Source organism: Thermobia domestica, chromosome 15, assembly GCF_964235325.1.
Source record: "Thermobia domestica chromosome 15, izTheDome1.hap1.1, whole genome shotgun sequence".
NCBI lineage: Eukaryota > Metazoa > Arthropoda > Insecta > Zygentoma > Lepismatidae > Thermobia > Thermobia domestica.
The window spans coordinates 104122345-104148262 of NC_137468.1; the positions used below are offsets into that span (position 1 = coordinate 104122345).

A 25918-nucleotide genomic window follows, 5' to 3' on the forward strand; every position below is an offset into this window, starting at 1 on the left:
TTAGTGTGCATTTGCATTGTATTCGAGTTTTACGTTCGTTTGAACACCAAAGTTATATGATATAGGATAACAGCTTAATCAAGGGCGCCGAATTTTGGAAATCAGTGGTGGTCTCGCAATTCACAACAGGGGGATCTCAGGGCATGGAACACCACTTAGTCTTAGCGATGCCCTTCTCGGAATTTTTTTTTTTTTTTTGAAAATTGGGATTCTTAATGGGGGGTTATAGTTTTGTTTGAAAGAAAAAAAGAATATATTTAGTCTTTCTTTTCCTTTTCTCATAATTCTCTTCACAGTGAAAAATATGTATTCTAGAATGATAGTATGAGGCGTAACCAGGGAGGTTTTAGGATGCTAAGGTTGTAACCTCCGATCTAAGTTCTCGTCACACCATTGTGAAAACCTATTATTTGTGATAAACCAAATGTTAACAATTCTAGCTGAAAATAAGACGGAGAAACTCTTTTTCAATTTGTCAATTAAAAAATCCTCAGCGACACACTTCCGGAATTGTTCGTATTTTCATCTCTGATAAAGTCTGTTCAAACTTCATATTTCCCCCCTTGTCCGTTCAATGAAAATATCGGGCTCTACTAACACTTAAGAAATGCAGTGAAATATAAAAAATTCCTCTTTCTTTTCTTCTTGTTTCTTCTTTCCTTTTCATTTTTTCGTCTTTCGTCTATCATTTTTGTGTGCATGCTACATACTCTCACAAAAATTCTGGGAATGTTTGAGCATCGAAACACCCCTGTAGTCTGCGCCCCTAAGCTTAACTTGGAATCCGAATCACATAAGCTTCTACCAAAAAGCAAACCCGGGTCTCCTGCTACGAAGACGCGTACGCTAATCACACAGCCACGAGAGAGCTTTAGAAAATGAAATGTTTATGTTTTACGGTTGTGCCGGCTAGGTTAAAAGGGACGGTGATGAATGATGAGAAATGAATAAAATGGTGGAATGAAGAAAGTGAGAGGAAACAGGAGAACTAACGCACACGGTGTTGATCCACCACAAAGTTCACTTGGCTTGAGCGGGAACCGAAGCAGGGATCCCACACACAAGAGGTGAACACTCCACCACAGAGCCACCGCGGTCCCGAGAGAGCTCCAGAGCGCGTTTACGTTTGACACTTATGTCATGATTTTTGTAACTAGTTTTGTAAGAAAAAATTCTGGTTTGTATTTACTTGAAGTACTTAAACCACACCACATGAAACGTTAACTGAGAAACCTTTTTGGAAATTGGATTCGAGTTCGACCAACAAGTTTTTTTTTACTTGATGTTCAAGATTATATGTTTTCGTAGTATTATAATGTATATTTATTTTTGTAAATCAAGGAATAGAAAGAAAGGTTAATGCTTTGTCTTGATTTAATAAAAAAAATTTACGTATCCTTTACCTTCCTATTCGTCCTTTGCATAAACAAGAGCTTTGAATTAAAACTATTCACCACGTTCGAACCTGATCTATCTTTAAAATTCTGATCTTTGTATGATATTGAACAATGTACTGATTATCAAATTGCAAAATTTTCTTCAATTACGCATTTGAATACATCTACTTTGGTATCAAATTTGTAAATTATTCATTGTGACTTTGGAAAATTCAAGATTACTAATAAAACTCCAACTGACCAAAGCAGAATATATATTTTAAAATTATATATTTCTGTTACAGTTTCGGCTATGTAGCATAGCCTTCCTCAGACACATTATCACAACTGTAACACAAATATATAATTTTAAAATATATATACTGCTTTGATCAGTTGGAGTTTTATTGGTATCAAATGTTTCTCCAACCTCGTAGTTGCCGAAAATTATCTTAATAGGTGTTCTCTGTGCGTTAGAGACCAATTTTTAATATATATATTAGCATGTTATATATTACATTATGTTGTCCTTTAATTTTCTTGGAATTGATTCAAATGATACGGAATTCAATTAATGTATCTTTTTTTTTTCGATCATAACCCGTTAGCTGCCACAATCTTCATTTAGAGATTTGTATTTCTTGCCGTAAGAAACATCCTTTGTCATAGGAAAAATTATTATGTAGATATTTGCCATGATCTACATTTAAGAATCGTAAAAAAATGCATAATTTATTGGTAAATTATTTTGTTTCTTACCTTTTATAATTATTGTTATTGTTTATGTGCACATAAGAGAAAAATGAAATCTTTGAGTTTTATGTCCCACGGTTATGACGGCTAGGTTAAAGGAAACGCTAATGATGAGAAATGAATGAAATAATGGAATGAAGAAGGTGGGGTCAATCCATACGAAGTAGTCCAGAGGTGGTTGCTCGATCATCTCCGAAAATGAAGGTCAATAACACTATTCACGTTGTCGTATGTACAAGTGTTCCTGAATGGCGTCCATCTTTGTTGTCGGTGAAGTACCATTTTTATGGATTTGCAAGCGTTTACGATAACTACAGTTGCTCAGAACGTACGTATCAGACGAACCCCAAACAAAAACGCGTGTTTAGAGGAGAGATTGAAGTATACGGAGAACATATACTCTTGCTTCTAAATAAATATATAGGGATGCAAACCAATACATGAAATCACCAGAAAAAGTACAGAAAATTACACTTTTAAAGGGGCTGTAATTCGGAATGGTATAAAGTGGGAGGTTCATAAGTTTTGTGCTGAATACTATTGCATATAAAGAGTATGCAGAAATATCCTCGGCTATGATACTACTGGCACAGTAGATTTATGGGGGTCCTAAAGTTGAAGTTTGTGATTTTGATGCCATGTTTGGGGCACAATATCTCAGGAGGGCAAAGTGCTAAAAATTGCTGCTTAGGCCACAAAGTAATTCTGTGTGTGAATAAACTACTGCAAAAACTCATGAGTGATATTACACGGAGAAAAAAGTGAGGACATGGTAAAAACGCGAAGGAAGCACGCCCGTGACGATGGTAGTAGCCCGGAAAAATTTTAATGTTTTGATATGTCTCATGCTAGATCTCAGAAACTACGCATGGTTCAGCAATTAGGTCTGCTTTTGTTTGTGTTCACTTGTGCAAAAGCCTTTGGATATTACATCATGCCGTTGCAGGATGTCTGATATCTAACAGTCTTCCTTATATTACATACATATATGTATGTTACCTTCGTCAGCTATATATTAAATACATTCATTTGTATGTGAGATCCTGACTGCCTATATTGTTTCATACGGAAAGTACGAAACAATATACAGATGGAACACTTATACAGAAAGTATTATAAAACATGCGTTTCCAGTTATACGGTACGTTTGCTGTACGTTAAGTCCAAAAACTACAGGATTTATAAATGTAACATGCGATTTGGCGTACGCCACACACATTTATTTTCTCAGTGCACAAGAGAAAACGTGAACAAATTTAAATTGCATTTAAAAAATTGCCAGTGGCCCGGTTCCATGCTGTATGTGTGTGCATCATCTTGTGTGGCTTGGTAATTTTTTTCCTCATTTATTATGTAAACTATTTATAAATAAAATTACAACTGCAATACCACTTTCTCAAGACAAAAAAACATGTTAAATCACCGAGAAGTGTGAAATGCCTCCAACCAAAGTTTAACTGGGATAACTCGTGTTGTATCAAAATGATAAAGGATTTTAGAAAATGTCAAAATACGGAAAAGTAGATACAGAAAAGAAACAAATAGGAATCCACGCAAAAAAAATTACAGAATCAATGCACCATTGTGCCAAAGAAATCCACAAAATGCTTTTTACTATTGATTTTGAATTGAACTAATATGAAGCGTCATAATGAAGTTTCTTCCTAGAAAAAAATCAAATGTCGTAAGGTATGAAACATTGACAATCTACACTGTACAAATTACATGAAGCATACCGTGCAATTAAAAAAATATATATTTAGAACAGTACTTACCACAAGGGCAGTAATCATTGGTGCAGCAATAATCCAAATGAGAGAAAGATCTCCATAATTCTGCCAACAATGTTCAGGATAATATATTTCCATACACCACGCCCATGCAGTACTAAATACTAGCGGAAACACTGAAAAAAGAGAATTGCTTTATAAGTTCATATAAATAATAGAAAATGTTATATAAATACAGTATAATGTCAACTATCCAGACTGATTAAGAAACTGAAACTAACTGTAAATAAAAAATATCGAATGACAATATGCAGAATATCATTGTGAAAACTCGTAGCAGTTCTGAGAACAACGTAGATAACATATTCGAATGGTTTATAGTGCGTTTCAACGGGGCGGATCCAGGACCAACTTCTGGGGGGCGGTGGGTTGTTATTGTTATACTGCTACTTTTAAGGGCTCCAAACTTTGGGATGGGTTTTATTTATATATATAAAATAAGAAAGTTTCCTCTTCTGGTTTCAAGGGACCGGAATTTAGAATTTGGAAAAGATGATGAAATTAAACAAAGCACATTGTTTGAATATCATCTTAATTTAACCCGAGAAGGGACATACTGTGAGTGAGGCAGTCATTTACTTTAATACTATCTTCGAAAAGGATGGAATGGTAGTATGAATGCGATTACGTACTACTTCTTTTCGACAAGCCGTTGCGGGACATGTAAGTGTAACATGTAAACGGGTGTCTACGTAGAACAGCTAACTTCGTTGAATATGTTGTACTAACAACTCTAAAGACATATAAATACATACCACTGAACGTTATTATTATTATTATTATTATTATTATTATTATTATTATTATTATTATTATTTTTGTAGTAAGAGATTTTATTTTCAATATACACTGCGTTTATCTTTTGTTAATTAAACATAAACGATTTTAGAGAAGTTGATGATTGTTGCAGTTATACGGATTGTGTCCAGCAGTCATTAGTCTTGATAACTGGAATTTCACTATAAATACACAGTAATAATAATAATAATTGTTACATGCACAGTAGGATCTACATTACTACAACATAAACCTAGAGAAAACATCATAATACTTATTATAGATAGAGCCTTGCACTCTTACCCCTAGCTGAAGTTTGATTTTCTTTGGCCAGTGAGACCTTTGCTTAAAGTGAAAGTATTAGATTTTCCTACGTACGACTCACAGAATATGGCCTCATAAGTCATAGTGCGTGGGTAAGACAAAACTAGTGTTACTCAGGAGACGAGATGAAAAATAATGCTTCCTTGTCTCATCTTGTAATTTTTGATCGAATTCAAGTCTTGTCTCGATTCTTGGAAAGGCCTTTAGGGTCTCTTTTTTGTAAATTAATGTACAAAAATTCATTCCACGATTTTTTTTCTTACTTTCACCTAGAAGTTAATCAGAATTCTTCCGCACTACGCGAGGTCAACAAGGAGTGTGATATAACAACATTTAAACCATACTTAGTGTAATGGATTGCATATCTTTAAACGTTGATAAGTTCCCTTCATTGTGTTCATAATCACTTTATTAACTTATAGTTTTTGCACTATGAAACATTTAACACTAAAACCATGTTAGAGATCTAAGACTTGGGTGAACTAGTCTAGCCCACGAGACTCGAGATATTTCTCATCTCATCTCAGAAACGAGAAGAGAATTGTAATGTGTTTCGTTTCGTCTCGAATTTAAGAATCTGTTGTTCTTTCGTTGTCCACACTAGCCAAGGCTGTGCGGACAAAGGGACGTACTAGCATTACAATTTTATAACAAGTAGTGTTTTCCTAATATTTTTTTTTTATATAAATGCCTCCTGTAGTTTCCTTACGTGACAATACTCTGCAAATGTCTTCTGGAATATATATACAGAGGGTTGATTAATTCGTGTGTCAATTTCATTTGTTCACTGTGCAAAAGTGGTAGGAGGTAAAGATGTGCAATTTGATGTAACTTTAGACGCAGGGCATAAGTTGTGTTTCGTCGTAGAAGCATGCCACTTGTACTAAAGATTGGAGAGATATAGCGACAAAGGTCAAATTTCGATTTTTTCCTTATGGGATTGCAATGGTAAATTCTGAAAGAGCTTGAAAAAACGTAAATCAAAGTGATAAAAAAGATAAAGCTGTATGGTATGGGTTACGCTTAGATCAAGGTCATTTTGAGAACCCATTTGCATACACTGAAAACAACGCAATGTCCGTACCTCATCATGTCAAATGGGTTCTCAAGGTGACCTGTGACCTTGATCTGACAGTGACCTCTGACCATGACACTTGATTGATGCATATTTGGTCGGCTTGCGACATAGAATCATACCATACAGCTTTTTCTTTGTTATCACTTCGATTTACGTTTTTTCAGGATCTTTCAGAATTTACCATTGCAATCCCATAAGGAAAAAATCGAAATTTGACCTTTGACCCTATATCTCTTCAATCTTTAGTACAAGTGATATGCTTCTATGGCGAAACAAAACTTATGTCCTTCGTCTAAAGTTACACCAAATTTCACGGTTTTACCTCATACTACTTTTGCACAGTGAACAAATGAAATTGACACACGAATTAAGCAACCCTATATTATATATATATATATTGAAAATGTAACCAAAATAGTGAGACGCGAAGCAAATAGTTATGCCATTTTCTGAAGTATCTATGATCAATATTCTTTATTAAACGTTTATCATCAAAATATTTAATCGTTGCTTCAGAAACTTTGCAAAACGTCCAATTAACAAATATGAAAATATTTGTATGTTGGTGAACACTTCCGTAAAATTATTATTAAAATATTTGGTTTCTTGCACGTTCGTAAGCGTTCACAATTTGAATAACAAACATAATTTAAGTAGTAATCCAATATTTTATCAAGAAGTATTAACCAAAGCATAAGGTCGTGTGAGAATTGGGTATCCATAGAAGTCATGCTTTGTTATCAATGATTTGACAAAATATCATTAGCCAACTTGACTAAAGTATTTCTTAAAAAGGAAACAATTTTTTTTTTACTTTTCAACCCAACATTTCTGGTTATTTTAACTAACGTACAGCATAATAGACAACGTTAATAAACTTAACTACTCGGAACAGAGACAGTAATTACTGAATTAAGGGTAGATAATACTGTTTTGTCACTGTGAATGTTACATATATTTGGAAGGAAGTAATACTGCAGTAGAAGGCTTCCGGGAGCAACAGTTATATTTTGTCTCTTTTAAACACTGATATAACATGAAAAACATGAAGATAACAGTATGTTCTAGCTACTAAAAATAAAAACATAAAAACTCAGACGAGTCTCCAGAGAATAGAGAAGCAGCCAATCAGAATGTCCATCTACTGGTGTGCTTGTAGAATGCTTTATCTCTTTAGCTACATAGATTCAAGTTAATGCCTCGTGAATCAAGTACACTTGCATGTAAGTGGCAGAGACGCGATAAGTTTATTGCCCAAGCGAACCGATGATTCATGCTGAAAATACTATATACAGAAATATTTTTACTTATGACATTTTGTAGACTCCGTCATGCTATAGTAAATATTCTAGAAATTGAGGTTTTGTCAGCATATGTTCGACGACACGCTCCATAGAAGTTGATATAAAGTTTTATTTTAGGTAAAATAGAGTACCTTTCCATTGCTATTGCCATGTTAAATACTATCAACTTTCATGGCACTAAAGTACAGATGAGCAGAATCTGTTTTAATTTATACAGCTTACAACATTCTTATTCGTACACCTGGATTTTCGAGAAGAAATGTAACATATGTGTACTTTAAGTTTATTATTTTTATATCTACTATGTGTATATGAGTAAAGGAGGTTTTGCTCACACATTTCAATTTAAAAACCAATCCAAAATAGTTTTTAAAACTATCCAATAGTAATAATTAAAGAAAACACCACGTTTTCATGCAACATTTCTATTCGTACATTATTATGACTTGTCTTGTTAATCGTAAATAATATTATCGTTCACGAGTATTTTTCGTTTTGTAGCAGTGTGGGCGGTATAGGTGACTTGTGTTAGTGGGAGGTGCAGCGTGTACTTTCCTTCGAACACCACAGATCAAAATGGGTAAGCAGAAGGAGCTGAGTTCCGACCTAAAAGATGTCGGATAAACTTAGCACTGAGAGGAAATTCTTTACGTCAAATAGCAAGTACCGTTAATAGCTCGCACTCTACTGTGCAGTATATAGTACAAAAATTCAGAGAACACGGTTCAACGAGGAATTTACCGAGGGGACCAAAGGAACGTAAATTAAGAGCACGCGAAGAACGTTTCATTCTACAAAGTGTTCGAAAAAATCCCAAATTAAGTGTCCCTGAACTAGTCCATTAGTGGAAAATGTGTCCGGGAAGCAGATGTGTGACCAAACTGTCCGGTGTGTGTTGTGGAAACATGGGTATCATGGTCGAATAGCGTGAAAGAGGCCGTATGTAAGTAAGGAGAATCACAAGAATCGCCTTGCATTTGCAAAAGAACATTGTGATAAGGGTCAAGAATTTTGGGATAGTGTTATATGGTCCGATGAGACGAAAATAAACCTTTATGGGTCAGATGGGGTACGTAGGGTATGTACAAAACCAAATACTGAGAATATTAATATGAAACACTCCCCACAGTTAAACATGGTGGTGGGTCACTAATGGTTTGGGCCTGTATGACATCGAAGGGAGTTGACACCATCCAGTTTATTGATGGCATTATGGATGCCAATGTGTATTGTGACATATTAAAGAACAATGTCAAGCAGAGTGCGCAAAAAATGGGTATGCCTCCTGTCTACAGATTTCAATAGGACAATGACACTAAACATAAGGCTAGACTTAGCGGGCCTTATGCAGAGTTATTCTGACGTGTGATTAGTGCCATACTAAAGAGTTCGACTAACATTTGTTTCCTGCAGTAATCCGGCTTTTAGTATGATGCCAACAATACATCAAAACGACTCTGCATAAGGCGTAGCATGTCTTAGTTGATTTGGAACATGCCGAAATTGCTGCAAACTCCACCTCAAAGCCCGGATTTAAACCCTATTGAACATTTGTGGGCAGATTTGAAACAGCACGTTCGTAAGCATAGTGTGAAATCAAAAGAGGAACTGAAATGTGTTGTGGAAGCAGAGTGGAATAAACTAAGGCCCGAAAAGTGCAAAAATCTTGTAAACTCCACGAAGAGACAGTGTCTAGCAGTAATTGAGGCAAAGGGATATGCCACAAAATATTAGACTTACCAAGTTTGTTTTTTTTTCTTATGATTTCTTTATGGTATAATAGCCCGTGCACGAATAGAAAAATTGCACGAAAACAGGGATTCTCTTATTGTTTGTTTTTATTAATTAATATTTAATTTGTTACGAATTAATTTTTCTATGTTTTTCAGTTTGTGAAGCCCTAATGTATCCAAATGTTTCAATTAGCTAGCACAATATTGTAGTTTAATGGGGAAATTAAATATTTTTTTTGAAAAAACAATGTGTACGAATAAGAATGTTATATACTGTATTATTTAATAGAGTTCTTTTATGAAAAATAAATCGGTCGATTTTCGAATTACGCACATTGACGACAAGACATATACACCGTGTTTGAAAAGACCGTTAACACTTTTCTTAATTTATTACACAAAAACTACAAGTGATATAGCTGTCGTCTATATATCATGTGAAAGATTATCTCAAATGTCTTTATTATTATTATTATTATTATTATTTTTGAGGCAATGCTCGTAGTTGCTACATTCACCACAGTTTGTGTTGGCGTTGGCGTGTTGTAAATATGGCGACTTCTGGTGCAGAGCGTGCTTTCTGTCTGTTGAAGTTCGATAAAAATAACTCCCTGTGACTTATTCTTGTGGGAATACATAAAAGATACTATGTGCCACCGTTACCAGAAAATGTAGAAGAACTCAAGCGCAAGACTGAAGAAGTTGCTACCACTGTCTCTCAGGATATGCTCCAACGAGCATGTCATGAATTTAATTACCATCTAGACATATGTCATGTTACACATGGTTCCCATATCGAGGCATTGTGAACTCATACATTAAAAGAAAAAAAATGCGATACTCTTTCATACGATATATACACGACAGCTATATCGCTTGTAATTTTTGTGTAATAAATTAAGAAAAGTGTTACCGGATATTTGGGACTCGGTATCAAAACCTAAAACATTTTGAGACAATGCAAGAGCAAGAGATCAGTAAATAGTTAACTTTGTGTTCTCGCATCCACGTGTAACCGTGGTTAGCAACGGAACAAAATATTATTCTTCAAAGATAATAAAAAAATATGAAGTACTGTATGTGTTTACCAACCCTTCTTGCTGACCTAATGGCTAGCGCTCGTGCCCTTGATGTACAAATCCTGGGTTTAATTTCCGCTGGAAACGCAATACGGTGGTTCTGATTCCAACTTAAATCATAGGTCTACGTTCCATGTAGCCACCGTGCAGAAAGAGCTGATGATGAACCTCAATTCAATCAATCAAATCTATGCCTTCCCTGGTTGATTTTGCTTGCCACATTATTTCTCAAGGATAAATGTAAATCATCAGATTAAGTTTATTTCAGAGAATGATAGAGTAGTACATAACTATACATTATTGTATATTGTATACTCTTCACCGAGTATTAAGGAGAATCAAAATGAAAAGTTTGAAATTTACGAGGCACATCAATAGCATAAGAAACGGGAGTAAGGCAAGTAGCATGTTAATTGTTATACCTGTAAGAAAGACCATTGGGTATTAGAAATGAAATGAATCTTTAAATCACCCTATTATGTCGATTACGCTAAAGAAGATGGATGATCAATGAAAATAAATAATTTTTTAGAAGAAACATGGTGGAATGAGAATATTGTTGGAACAGTTAAATCCCGAGAAAACTCATATACATAATGCTGTCTGGCATATCCCGCGATCAAACCAAGGATATCTCACATCAGACGTAACATTTGAGTAGAAGAGTAGGTAAGAGAATATTATAACGTTCTATCTTAATGGTTTATTTTGCAAATATTTAGGGCCAATCACAAGCTTTAGTTTCTGTTGGGATAAACTTCCTGCTAAATAATATAGTATAGAACTGTACTTAAATTGGTTATGTCTTATCATAACCACAGTAAAATCGAGAACAAAGATGGGTTCTTTTAGGTAGTCTCCTTTCTGCATTAACCTACATATCAATGGTATTTCTTTGACATAAATAATGTAGATTTCGTGGGTTAGCATCAGCAGTTCCTAGATTTGTAGATGAAATCGGCACACAACTATCCCTCACGTTAGTACTGAACATGGAATGCCGACAGAATAAAGAAATGCAATACCGGTAATTCTGTTTGTCCGGTTTACAAAAGATTCCATAAAAATCTTTATATATAAAATGGATGGATGTGTGCGTGTGCGTGTCTCATCATAACTGGAATGTCCGGAGCAATTTTAACTAAACTCGATAAACACATTACTTGCAGTCTGGAAAGGAGAAATGTCAGGGTAAGACCCCCTTGCACACCTAAGAGAAAGAACGAGACATTTGAAAATAATCGAGAAATCGATATCAATGTCAAATCCATAGTTTCCCGGATCCACGTGCTGGTTGCGGACAATCTCGATGTCCTTCAAATGCAAATGCAACCCCCAGTGAGGTTAACAAACCCCTTGCATCATAGTGGAGGGGGATACATATAACAATGATAGAAAAAGTGCCGATATTACTGTCGAATCCATAGTATTCGGGGTCGCCCAGATAAATAGTGACACTCTCGATGGTGTCCGATTTAAATCTTCTCTGGCAACCGCGAGGGAGTTGAAATGGTGACATATAAAAATACCGAAAACAACTATATTAGTGTCGAATCATTAGTTTTCATCATCGCCAAGTTAACTTGTTCGAAATGACCAAATCTGCGGACTTCAAAGCCTCGAAAACTGCACTATGGTAATGATTCAATTCATGCAGCTTATGTGGTTGTCCTTTTCACGACAGGACAAGATTTCGATGTTTCGTCCAGATCCCTGCTCTTTGGGTATAGCTTCGTCATACTTTTGTCTCTTCCCAGAAATCAAAATATACTAGAAAGAAACTCTCTTTCGCACTAGAGAGGAGATCTAGTGCAACACGATCTCTCGTATGAATTGAATCATTACCCTAGTGCAGTTTTCGAGGCTTTGAAGTCCGCAGATTTGGTCATTTTGGACAAGTTCTTTGTATCTGTATGTCCCTCCTGTACGCACTTATGTTGCACATTGCCTCGCAAATCGAAGAACACAATCAACAATAGTTTGATTTTGCTACGCACTGTGATCTCCTCTGGGTCTTTTTGAGCTTTGTTAGGCCTCGGCGAGGTCGGATGTATGCACGGAATAGATTGTGACTTCGTTCTCGCGTCCTATACGTATACCCATTTCTTTACCATTTTAGCCACGCCGAGACCACAGTAGATCACCCAACATAGTCACTCCTTTACAATAGAAGACGAAATTGAAAGTAACGTCATCTGCAGGCGGAAAGTAAAGACACCATATAACCCTTTTGACCAACCTAATCCACCTATTCCCTGTTCAGTGTAAGCTCTAAACTCCGATAAACAAAATATTTGTATCTTTCCGTTTGTCACAAATATGATTGGCTAGTGATGTATCACTCCCACTCCCCACGGGGAGGAGCAAATTATACAAGTGCATTTTGACAACGCTGTCTCGTGTTGTCCAGGTACTTACAGCAGCAGCAGAAAAGAAGAAAAAACTCGAAAGATTATATGTATTAATATATATTTGAATTTCGCAAGCAAACAATTGTTGCTTAGTGAGTAAAGGTTTACCTTGTTGGTGTTTCGCAACACACGCGGAACCAGGCTTCATGCCAGCCGTCTTTCAGGCTTGAAAGCAGAACACGCGTCCACAGCTGAATTGACGCCATAATCATTGCACATGCTTAGTGTTTATTTCTATTGTTTCATTAACCATAATCGATTGCAGCATTATTCGATAATCCGTATTATATTTTTGTCATTTATAATAATGTTGTAGTTTTATATAGAACTTTATAGTGAAAGTAATAATCAAATCATATGCACTATTTTGCGGAGGAGTACAAGCGTCGGTAGGCCAACAGCAAATCAGCGAGATTTAGTTTCACGTGGCTTTGTTTATCGCAGTTTGGAGCTTAAGCCGAAGAGGGTTTAATTTTCCCGAAACCAAAGAAGGTTGGATACTTTTTCGAGAGGTTTCGTATGTCAGATATGGCTATACTGGACTGGGTCGTCCCGAGATAATTCCTCGCGAATTTTATTACAATGAGATTATCATGATTGAAACCTATAAACACTCCTTTGACATTACACTGACATTATACAGGGTGTTTGAAAACAACACCGACAACTTTTGGGAGGTGATTCCTAACAAGATAAGACAAAAAGTATAGACCAACCTGGCTGCAAAAATGCTTCCTTTCGGAGTTATAGGCTGCCGAAAACAAGAAAAAATTAAGTTTAAAGGTCCACATCTCCAAAACTATGGGACCTACCGTAGTCGGGTCAAGACTTCACTTAGGAACTAATACACGCCCTATCCAAATATTCATGTTTCAGAATCTTGCGATACTTCCATAACAATTTTTGTAGAGGTAGTTGGTGAGTACTTGAAATTATATGCCCAAGGCAAACTGCTTCCATAAAAATAGTTGCGAGAGTACCTTAGGATTCTGAAACGTAGATTTTTGGATAGGGGATGTATTAGTTCCTAAGTGAAATCTTGACCCGACGGTAGGTCCAATAGTACTGGAGCTATGGACCTCTAAAGTTAATTTTTTCATGTTTTCGGCAGCCTATAACTCCCAAAGGAAGCATTTGTGCAGCCAGGTTGGTCTATACTTTTTTTTGTCTTATCTTGGTGTTAGGAATCACCTCCCAAATTTGTCGGTGTTGTTTTGAAACACCCTGTATATACACAGCACAATTTCTGTATATTAACAAATTATATAAATACCTTGTGTTGTTTATGAAATTTAGAATAGAGATTTTTCGGCACTGAGATGTTAACCTACAGTTTAAGATAAAATTCGTACTGCTCAATGCGTTTCAATTTCAATTCTCTTCCTCGGGAATCGAAACCGGTACTTTGTGCATCAAAGGCGAGCGCGTTAGTTACTAGACCACCAGGGGAGCTATAGCTATCAATAGCATTGATAAAATTGTTTCCTTCTTTTACGACATTTTTATTTTATTTATATTAATTATCATTTTTTTCTGTAAACCGTAACTATTCGTAATAAGCGATTAATTTTGCCAGGTTCATAATTTTATCCATTAAATTTTATATTAATTTTCAAAGTTCAAGATAATTTTTATTGTATAGTATTGAAAAGTGTGAAGAAGGACAAAATCAGAAGGTAAGTGTAACGTTTGTTGCAATTCTTTATCAGATAATAGAACTGTCTTGGTTCAACTTGATGTACAAACTCTGCGAGACGTGCGTAAAGAAAAGAACGATAGAAAATTGGAATATGTTCGAGATGTTACTTCCATTGAAGTGCATATTGATTACCGCTGAGACTATCTTCGCAAGACTAGCATTGCTGCCTTTGTATAAAAAAATGATCATGAAGAGGCTGGTCCTTGTAAATATTCAAGGCTTTCTCAGACTAGATAACGTCTGAGTGGACAAATTTTGTTTGATTTTAAAGTTTTTTGCATGTCTGTGATGACGAGAAAAACGAAGAAAAAAACACTAAAGAAAGAGGAAAAGAAGCGTCGTATTGATATCTAATTTCATTGGCTTTCTTGCAGTTGCAGGAAAGAAGAATGAGAGAAAGTTCAAATGGAAATCGTTTTGGAGGGAAAGACCGAATACTTTAAACTAACTTTTTAGAAACAATATTGTATTTCCATTTTGATTAAGCCTGTTGAAGATACCAGAAAAAAACAGTACTCTACCCCCGCGACGATGTAAAAAAGAGTATGCACTAAAGAAAACAGATATAACAATACTACAGCATCTTTTACTCAAAGCATTTGATTGTATGAAGTTCTTCTTTGTGTGGAATTTAATAAACTACAGTTTCCTCATAATTATTTTCCATGTAACTAGAATTCATCCCCTCAAGAAAAACACAGACACACACGCTCTAAATTAAGGTTACTTTCCAGTATATGCTGTGGACAACAAAATAATGGCTCTATAAAAATCCAGGTTGGTTGGAATTTTTTCGAAGTTTTGTCGAAGTTTTTCGAAAATTTTCTTGTACGCTTTATACCTGGAGAACTACATACAATGTACCCAAATCCAAATTATCACTTAACTCAGCATGATGTGCTTATTCCGTAGAAAATACGAAAACTTAATTTAGGGTTCGTTCAAAACTTTCGTAGCCTCTGATCCAAAAACTAAACAATCTTTTGATGCATTTTTTTGGATTATTCCTAAACTTCTTGGCCAAGATTGCAATCTTTTGATCCATTTTTTTGATCATTCCTAAAATTCTTGTTTTTTCCTAATCTTCAGTTTGCCTTCACATAAGGATCTTGTGAACTGTTCATGTGAACCTGTAGTGTGAAGGCATTGGATACTTCTGAGTTGCTCAAATGATTGTGATACTAAAATGGCAGCCATGCTTGAGTCAGAAGAAGCTGTAGCTTTAATCTTGGCTATAAATTGCAAGAAAAAAGAAAAAGTATATATAGAACAATGTGGATTCATCCTATAAATCAATCAAGATTGGAAGAATGTCCATTCTACATCTGTTTACTAAACTGAGAGAAGATGAAATTATTTTTCAATTACTTCAGGATGTCTGTATCTTCGTTGGATGAACTGTATAATAGTAAAAAGTGTGCATTTCATCAGAGTATTACTAAAATGAGAAAATTTTCAACATCAAATATATGTAACCTTTTCTCCATTCCAACTGATTTTACGCTCACGTGTGAGAGGATCTCAGAAGACTGCGTGTTATTTTCTTCCCCGCCAGCAGTCCGCTTGAGCCAGCTACTGTCGGGGTGAATTTCATAGCATCTCAGAGTCGCGGCTCACTTGCACCGAAGTGCATGTGTGAAGGTGTACATTTAACACAATGTAAAGCTGGATGTTACAGCTTACGCAAGCGGCTCAGAGGATCTTAGTGTGAAGGGTAACTAATATGATGCTAAAAACGACTCTGAATAGGACTCTAAGAGTTCTGACTATGTTCACCATGTTAACGTAAGACATTCTTTTGAGATAAGCGTTCTTTCAACTGGTTTGACGCAGCTTTAAAATCTTCTCTACCCCGAACCAGACATTTTCTTATTTTCTTTTAATGAACTTTTTCTTCCCTACATTTTGTATTATTGGATTTTATATTCCTATTGTGGCCTTCCTCAAGGCATTTTTAATTTTGCCATTTCTTTTATAACTAACAGCGTGACTTTTCCATGCCATATAACGTGATCCATCACCCTATCTCTTTCTTTCTTTCTTTCTTGCTTTCTTTCTTTCTCTCTCTCTCCCTCTCTCTCTCTCCCTCTCTCTCTCTGTCTCTTGTTTTACCTTTTACTTTTTTTGATAAACATTCTACAGTATATTTCTTGTTTTCCCTACCATTTCTAATATACTTTCATTTGAAACTTTATCCTTCCATTTTCAACGTTCATCCGCAGCACCACATTGCAAAGGCATCCATTCTTCGTTTTCCCTCTTCTTCTGAAGTCTATGTCTCACATCCATGGAACGCCACATGATACATATAAGGGGCAATCAAAACGTTCCTGGAATGTTTCTGTAGTTTTGGTATTTATGATTCAATCACAATGAATCTTATAGAATAGAGTCCTTAGGTTGCCTAATTATGAATTTGATATGTGTGAACAGGTCACAACAAGCAGTGTAGCTGAACAGAGGAGTATGTGGTGATCAGTTGGTGCAATATCGCAGTTCGCACAACGTTCAAAGCACCAAATTCATGTGAAAATTGGGGGGAAATATGCTTCAGAAACTTTGATAGCCTTAGAAACAGTTTACCACCATCGAATGTTTAGCTCTTCCCAAAGTTAAAAATGAGCCTCAAAGGTGGACTAAAAATGGGATCAAAACTAACGTGATGACAGCTGAAGTTCGGGAGATATCAAAAGAGGATTTTCGTAGTCGTTGTCAGTAATAGCAGGAGTGTGTGTTCCAAAAGTGCCTACATTGAAGATCATTAGGTAACCATGTGCTTATATTTTGGTTAAGAGCTACAATAAAATTCCGTGAATTTTTTGACTGCTCCTCGTATGCTTTCATCCAGTGGTTTATCTACACCCCCTAACACACCCAGCACCCCTTAAAATTTTCGTACACACCCGGAAATAAATTCCTTTACACCCCCCAACTAGGGGGGTGCAATATTAAAAAGATTCATTCTCGTTCTGCCTTAAGCTCTCCAGGACTTTGTACAAAATATTTTAAATGATCTTATCTTTAGGCAGAACGGAAATTCCCGTTCTGCGTAATCTTTGGAGACATTGAATGCTATGCAAGGAGGAAATTCTTAGGGAACTGTAGCACCGAAAAGCTTGACTCCTAGCCAGCGGTGCTGACTTTCCAAGATTATGTAGGTGCATGTCAATGGCGGGACGTGTTACATGTTTTCAGTGGAGTTTCGATATTTTTTGATTGAATTCCTGTTAGTTAAAATCGTTTATGAACACTGAGATCAGAAAGGGCTGTACTCAATCCTATTCCCAATATAGTTCCATTTTTTTATTGTGAGGACTTCCTTTGACTAGGCCAGAGACAGGCAAGGAAGGGGTTTTCTTGGTTGCCTTTGCACAAACACATTGAAACAAACAATTATATATTAGAAGTTAGAAATTTTAACTTCCATCTCAAGGGTTATTGCTTATTTTATTTTATTTTCTGATAATGACAAATGAGAAATATTTATTTTGTTTCTATCAAATGAAAAATCTTATGGGTGCTGGAGCCCCGGAGCACCCAAGTAGTCGGCGCGCATGCTCCTAGCGAGTTTGTATGCAGATCGGAACTCATGTATAAAATGCCTGTAGTAACGAGTGCGGGAGCTAAATCCAAACGGTCAAAATGCAAGGAAAATTCTGACGAGGACAAAATCCAAAGGACAAATTCACAGGAGTATATATAGGATGTACCAGTGCACACCCTATATGATTATTTTTCCTTTCAATTGTCGTATATTCTAAAATGTTATCTCTATTTTTTCAACTGAAATAACTTTTTCTTTCTTTTAAAATACTGAAAACTCGTAAAATGCGTAAAAATGTTGTACTAAAAGTACAGCTTAGCTTTAATTACTTTCACATATACCCATATGAAAACTTCTGGGTATTCCTATTTATTATACCTTTAATAGATTTGAAATACGTTTAGCATATTACAGTAAGACCATTCATTTTAATTAGGAAACGTGACTGTGATGCCATTTGATTTTTAAAAAGTCGTTCTTTTGCGGTAGCATATAGCAGTCTTTTACTTTGAGTAATATATAGGGCCTAAGTATTTATTTTAATTCTGAAATACTGATCAAGTTTTTTTTTTAAGCAAAGATTAAAATGTGAAATATATATACTTACGATAGCAGTCTTACGTCTTTTATTGAGTTTGCAGCATTTTTTAAATGTTATTTCCGTAACGTGAAGAACTTCATATAACATTTTAGATGTATAATAGTTGAAGAAAAACTAATCATTATTTTATTAATCTGCTCCTAAGATTCTGTCGCTTGAATTTAGTATCTTTTGCATGAATTTTCCTTAGGGTTTGTTCTCTTGAATTTTGTCCTGCATTCGTAATAGTCTGTTTGGTAATTCTAACAGAGGCTGTAAGAAGAATAACTATTTCTTCAAGTTTCATCAGAAATTTTAGATGTTATTCTTCTTGTTCTTCTCGGAAAAATGACGAGGATACAGGTCTTTATCAGCAGTGTTATTCACATGTACTTTGGTAAAGATGAATGTGATATTTTAAAAATACCTACGGCAAATGGAAAATTGATTGACTCAGTTGCAAGAAAGCCATTTGACATTGTAACTGAAACGAACATTCGGTATAATATCAAGTTATTTCATATCAAGATTTTATTAACTTTTTCAGTAGTTCATCTCCAACATGCTAAGAGGCACAGTACGTAAAAGATGCCACAGTTCACATCCTCAAGTCATATTTGGCCACATATTAAGTAAAGAATCCAAGGCAATGCATAAGACGAGTCTTAAGAAAGAATGTTAGTGTTCTACATACTTTTTCGGCATCACCTTATCAGCTGATTTGTCTGATATATATATATATATATATATATATATATATATATATATATATATATATATATATATATATATATATATATATGTAATTCTATACTATATGCAATAGTATCACATATATATTTCTATTTTCATATTTATATTGTCAATGTAAATAGCAGCAACACAAAATATCAATATCAATATTGAAATACTTGTATGTTTTTGTAGTTTCAATCAAATCAAAAGGTCAGATAATCGGAGATAAGAGCGTCTTACGCATCCTTTTGAATTGTTTGCTTAATATATGGCCAAACATGTCTTGAAGATGTGAACTGTGGCACCTTTTACGTCTGCGAGCAGTGGCGATTTCAGCGGGTAGGCTGGATAGGCACGAGCCTACTCAAAATTTTTGAAAAATATATAAACTCTAAAAGATACAGTAAAAAGTAAATATATATTTCCCACTTTTTATATTAATGATAAATAATTATTTAATAAACAGCATCAACTACTACTGTAAAAGTATTTCCTATTGTCATTATTCAATCAAATATGAATATGCATCCATACGCGAGGGAGCGGGCCTATCCAAAATTAAAATCCTAAAGCCGTCCCTGACTGCGAGCCTTAGCATGTTGGAGATGAACTACTGGAAAACTGAAAAAAAAAATGTGAAATGACTTGATACTAGGCCGAAGTAAGTTTGTTTTATCTTCGTTTTAGCTACAATGTCAAACGGCTTTCTTGCAACTGAGTCAATCAATTTTCCATTTCTCTGCACGTAGCTTTATTTTTTATTTTTTTTGGCGCATCACATTCATTTTTATTGAAATAGATGTAAATAATACTCTTAATACCAAAACTGCATCTAGTCATATTTCCGAAAAGAACAAGTAGAACAGAATCTGTTACAATTACTAAAGAAAATTTGTCATGAAGAAATCCCTCCCTGGACAGAATTCCTCGTCTCGAAAGATTAGGCAAAATGGGAAGACACCATTAAAAATCTTACTATTTTCATTTTCTTTTTAAGTGCCAATAGAATAAAATAACTTACCTTCGATAAGATATATTTTCAAGCAAAGCACGCAACGCAAGATTGAAAAAATGAAATGAAATGAAATCTTTGAGTTTTACGTCCTGCGGGTACGCCGGTTAGGCCAAAGGAGACGGTGATGATGAGCAAGGAATGAATTGGTGGAATGAAGAAAGTGGGAGGAAACGGGAGAACCCCAGAAAACCCACGCACACGGTGTTTGTCCACCACAAAGTTCACTTGGCGGGGGCTGGGATCGAACCCGGGACCCCTAGCACCAGAGGTGAATGCTCTACCACTGAGCCACCGCGGCTCCTGCAACGCAAGATTGAATGGAAATCAACCTTTACATGGCTGTGATCGTCACAACAACGTTTGATCAATCGATTGCCAACGAGTTCATCTTGACGTCACACCAAACATGAGAAAGTCGACGTTAATCAGCTCTGGCTGAGGATGGAAATCCAATGCAATCGTTCGTTGCATCAACGAATTTTAAAATTTGTACAAAATAATAATAATAATAATGCCAGATTGCACCCACCAGAGTTTTAGAACACCCCCTAAGTTCAAAATTCTAGATAAATCACTGCTTTCGTCAACATTCTCTCTAGTTATATGTCGATGTTTACGGTTAGAAACTTTTTGATTTTTTCCAATGCTTTCCTCGCCTGAGCTATTCTGGATTTTACTTTTGTTTGCATCTATTATCACTCGTTAGTTTACTCCCTGTAATGATTAATAATAACAATACTAAAAGATGAATTATTTTTGTGTGTGTCTTGTTTTGTTTCATTGCGTGATCACATCCTAATCGAAACCTAGTACATATGACTAAAAGGTCAATATGACTAGCCCGTAACTAGAATTTCGAAAATAAGTACAATAAAATAATAGCTAAATTAATAAATAATAAAATCTAGAAAATAAGTTACTAAAATATAAAATCTTCCTTAAATCAAATATTTCTTCTATAAACACGTTATCATGGCCCAGAGTTTATCATCATCAACTCTCAAAACGTGGAAATGAATAAATTTAAAACCAAATGCGGAACGAGAAATCTACAAGAGAAATAAAATTGATTTCTTGAAAAACACGGATACGCTAACCGAAACAACGCTCTTGGGTAAGGAGGAAAGGTCTGTAAGCTGACAAAATGCCATCATTTTTCATCATACTATATCTTTCTGCTATGGCACCAGTTTCACAAATTCCTGCTCTCAAATTAACATGAAAAGTGAAATGAAACGAAATATTTCAGTTTAACGTCAAATTAACATAAAACTGAAACCACAAAATAATCATTCTTATCTTAAATATTCCGAATTAAAGGTGATTTATCCTTAGAATGAATAACGAAGCATAAGGTACAATGTTTTGTATAAATTAAACTATTTAAAAGATAAGTACATTAGCAAAATGTTAAAGAAATGAATATCGATACCTGAGCGTCAAGGGGGACTATAGCCCCTTTAGCCCCCCATGGATCCGCGCCTGATTATGAAGGTAAATTAAAATGTCGATACATTTTAAAATAAACCATTTCTGTCTTTTCCATCAATGTAGTATGCTTTTAATTAATAGTTTCAAAATCTTCTGCAAATATTACATAAATATATAAAAGGTAAACACGGGGTAGTTTCAATATTTCAATATAGAGCAGCAGTGGCGTATTTAAGATTTTGTTTCGGGGGCTATACACAACACGTGAATAAGCACTTATATTTTTCATTTTGGGTGCCGACAAATTTTAATGAAGTTGTGCATATAACAAATTTATTTCAGGGGGCTTGAGCCCGATTGCCACTCCTAAAAACGCCACTGCAGACCAGTAAATATATGACTCGCGCAGCCATTAGACTAAAGAATTCTTATGCTCAATTCCGATATTTGCGAAATTATATCGAAGTAAAAATACTATATAACTAGTGAGACGTTCGCAAACATTCCCTACACAAATTATATATATCAGTATAAAAAAAACTTAAAATGACACTTCAAAAGGAAATATTTCAATTCAACCCTCCGGTGCTGAGCAATCAAAGCTCACGAGCATTACACTAAAACATACTGGAGTTCGAAAACAAGTGCTACAGACTACGAAGTTATGCATGAACAAAATTACTTAGCACCATCCCAAACACGTAAAATATCAACACTACACAAAATACCTAGGTATATCACACTAATCGCACAAATAAATATGTTCGTCTCACACACATTTGAATACTGAATTCGTTCGCCTGTCAAATACAAATCTGTTGCAAAGATAGACAATTGCGAGCTGAAAAGCAGCCATAACCTGATAAATATCGCAGAAACAGTTACAACGGAGGATAAATCTAGAGAATTTAAAGGGCGTTGTAAGACTGAATAGCAAAGGATAAATATATATTTAAGTATTTCGAGATTTTCCTGTAAATAGGCCTATATCCTTAACACTGTGTTCTCCTTTAGTTAAGGCAACACATTTTATGTACTCCTCAAACAAAAATACGTTTTATTAAATCTTCATTTATTAAGTCAACACAAGGAGTACTAAAGCTAAAACAATTTCAACATTTTTGGTTGGCCAACAACAATTAAGGAAATAACAATGATTTCAAGTACATTGTTATTTGCGTTTCGAATTCGAAATACCGTGAGATTTTTTACATCAGGTAGTAAACAAATTCAAGTTTGGATGAAATGAAACTGAAGTCAGATTAAAGTGACGATGCAATTTGAAAATGTGGCGTTTTTTTCGTTTACCGTTCTCTCGTTTGAGTATTTTTTCGCTTTTTTTAAGAAACAACATTAATTAGCTGAAAGTGAAACTTGGGATGGTTTGTTAGTAGTTAGTAATGACATTAACTTAGCGAATCCGTACAACCTGGATTTGCAACACATTTTAAATCTAGAAGTGACTATTTTATTTTTGGTGTATGAACTACAGAACTTACGGCTTATTATTATTTTATTATGATGTACCATGCGAACTACATTAGTGAACGAAATATATTTACAAATTTTATCCATACTTAGAAGGTTCAAACGCTTTAATACTATGGTCAATTAAATTTTAATATAAGCCCAGGTTGTATGAACCGACTTTCTTATAGCATCATGGCTGTAAAACGCAAAGGATGCAAATCCACAACAGCGACAAAAGAATGCGTGTTTTTAAATGAAACTAATTCTAGTTATATACTCACTTCTGGTGCTTGGGACCCGGGTTCGATCCCGCCAACTGAACTTTCTGGTGGACAAACAGTGTGTGCGTGGGTTTTCTCGGGATTCTCCCGTTTCCTCCCACTTTCTTCATTCCACCGTTTCATTAATTACTCATCATTATCGTCTCCTTTAGCCTAACCGGCATAACTGTAGGACGTAAAACTCAAAGATTTCATTTCATTTTTTTCTAGTTATATACTGTTACGGACCGTTTCAGCAATGTTCATTTTATTTCAGTGTTTCAATGTTGCCTGATTTATATTTATTATTTTCTTATATGCTGTCTTATGTCTGTCTGTGCTTGTCTGTTCATTTTATTGCTTGTTAATTAACTTGTGCTTATATGCAATGAAGTTCATATTCCATTCTGTTTTTAATGTTTCTAGTAATAGGCTAAGCTATACTTTGTCTGCCCCTAGAATGTTGTGAAATTGACTTTCTGGCAGATATAAATAATCTTTGAATATTTGTAACCACGATTGAAAAAAAAATTGGAAAATAATTTTGTGTATTTTAAACGTCAACATATTCAACTTAGAATATAAATTGCAAATATTTATTTTTCCTGTTTTTCCAGTTTGGTGAACGTGAATTATTGCAAGCAAGATTAAAAAGAAAAGGCAGAATCGGGACGGTTGGCAACCTTGTTTGTAAGTATCTTCGATTAGAGAAAAATATACTTTGAAATTAATAACTTATTAGAAAAATTCAGTTGAAAATAAGATGGCAAAAGAAATGGACAGCGTTCGATGCTTCAGATTATTATTTTTTATGTAAAAGAAGCTGGTAGAACTTTCACCTTTGCTGCAATGTGTGCGCGTGGTTGGATCCAAGGCTATATTAATTTATGTAAACCAGCTCCCTCGTGGCTATGTTGATAGCGTAGTGGCTTTTGACGTGGAAGAGCCGGGTTCGATTCCTTGCGGAAATTCATGTGGTTCGGATCCCACGTTAAGTTGTAAGTCCATGTCTCATAGAGCCTCGCTGCTCAACGGGACGCTAAACTCAAATCCATAGCCGGAAATTTTTATTTTCTTTTCTCTCATATTGTCATTTCTCCAATTGTTTTATAATCATTGTTTTTCAATAATCTCTAAGACATTAATGAAAAACAAATAATTTTTGACTATATTATTCCAAAGGCATAAGGTTAGTCAAAGATCTCATTTTAATACTGTGTGTAGGAAGATTAATCCATTAACAGACGTTGGAGGAATAAAGCAGAAACGCAGAAAATACCAAACATGTTTTCTAACATGAATTTTGGTTCCAAGAATAGGCTTGATCCTCGCCAACATATTTATATTGAACCTGTTTCAATATTGGATCCCCAATAGCTTGAAAGTATTTCGTACTTTTACTATGTGAAACAAATCTCACTTGCATATATTAAGTTACTCATTATATTTCATAGTGGAATACAAGATGAGGTCATTGTTCATAGGTTTTCTTACGAAAATTTACCTCGACTGACACAAAATTTTCTCTTTTCTTGTCAAATGTTTCCTAGTGTGTTGCGTGTTCAATTCCTAAGACCGAAGTTGTGTGACAATATTAATTTATCTGTATTGAAGGAAATGCCAATCACATTTGTTTTATTCATTTGCTTTTAGCTTCTATTTTTAACTTTTTAGTTCATTTTTTTTAACAAAGAATATACACAAATACATCCAGTCAACAATTGGTGCAAATTATGGTACTTTGAACAGATATTGTTCCTATTGTTTTGGTTTATTTCTGAAGAACAAAGAAAACATTTAAGCATTTATAGTGGTGTCAGTCAGTCAGTGAGAGAATTTCCCTGGATTTTCAAGTTTTATAAAAGAAATTCCATTTTTTCCTTTCTGCTAAAAGTTATAAAATTTCCCTACCTCAAACTATTAACACTGGATGACATAATCAGAAAAGGCAGAAACTATGTGTGTATTTGTGTGTGTGTGAGAGAGAATGAAGCAGTTTATTAGTCATGCTATGTCAACAATGCCTATTTAAGATGATAATTATTGTTTTTTTAAAAAAAACAAAAATCTTAACCAAGTTTAACATAGCATACACTGAGATGCTTGATGATCCAGGACCAAAGATCATTAGTTGGGACGTTAAACTGAAATTTTCATTTTGTTTTCAGAGATTACTATCAGATCCTACAAAAGTTATATGGAATCACTAGGAAGGCTTAGAAAGAAAGCAAAGAAAAGAATAATCCAGATTAGTGCACCAGTGTTGAAATTGTGTAAAAATACCCACTTCATATACGGATTGAATTGAGAACCTTATTGTTTCCTCTCTTTCTTTAAGTCGGTTAGAAAGACGAATTACCTGCGTTGTAATCTTTACTTGGATATTTTTAATATTTTATTACAAATTTCTTCTTGTTCAGCTCAGCTACAGGTTGGTGAGCAACGTGGAAATTTTAAAACTTGTCTCTCCCTTGGAAGATCTGTTTTATACATCGATAAGGCCTCTTCTTTGCTACTGCATCTAGATATTCTATCCTTGGTCTTCCTCTTCCTGGTTTT

The 25918-nt window shown here is 34.9% G+C and overlaps 1 protein-coding gene across 2 annotated transcripts in view; it reads right to left on the reverse strand.

Annotated features, from left to right (window-relative positions):
* The window catches only part of LOC145671180 (corticotropin-releasing factor receptor 1-like), a 1144309-nt gene that overhangs the window by 267937 nt on the left and 850454 nt on the right, over positions 1-25918 (reverse strand). For both annotated transcript variants that reach the window (XM_081740030.1, XM_081740029.1), the window contains exon 6: positions 3905-4035. In XM_081740030.1, coding sequence (XP_081596156.1) covers positions 3905-4035 — 131 coding nt within the window. The remainder of the gene's footprint in view (positions 1-3904; positions 4036-25918) is intronic.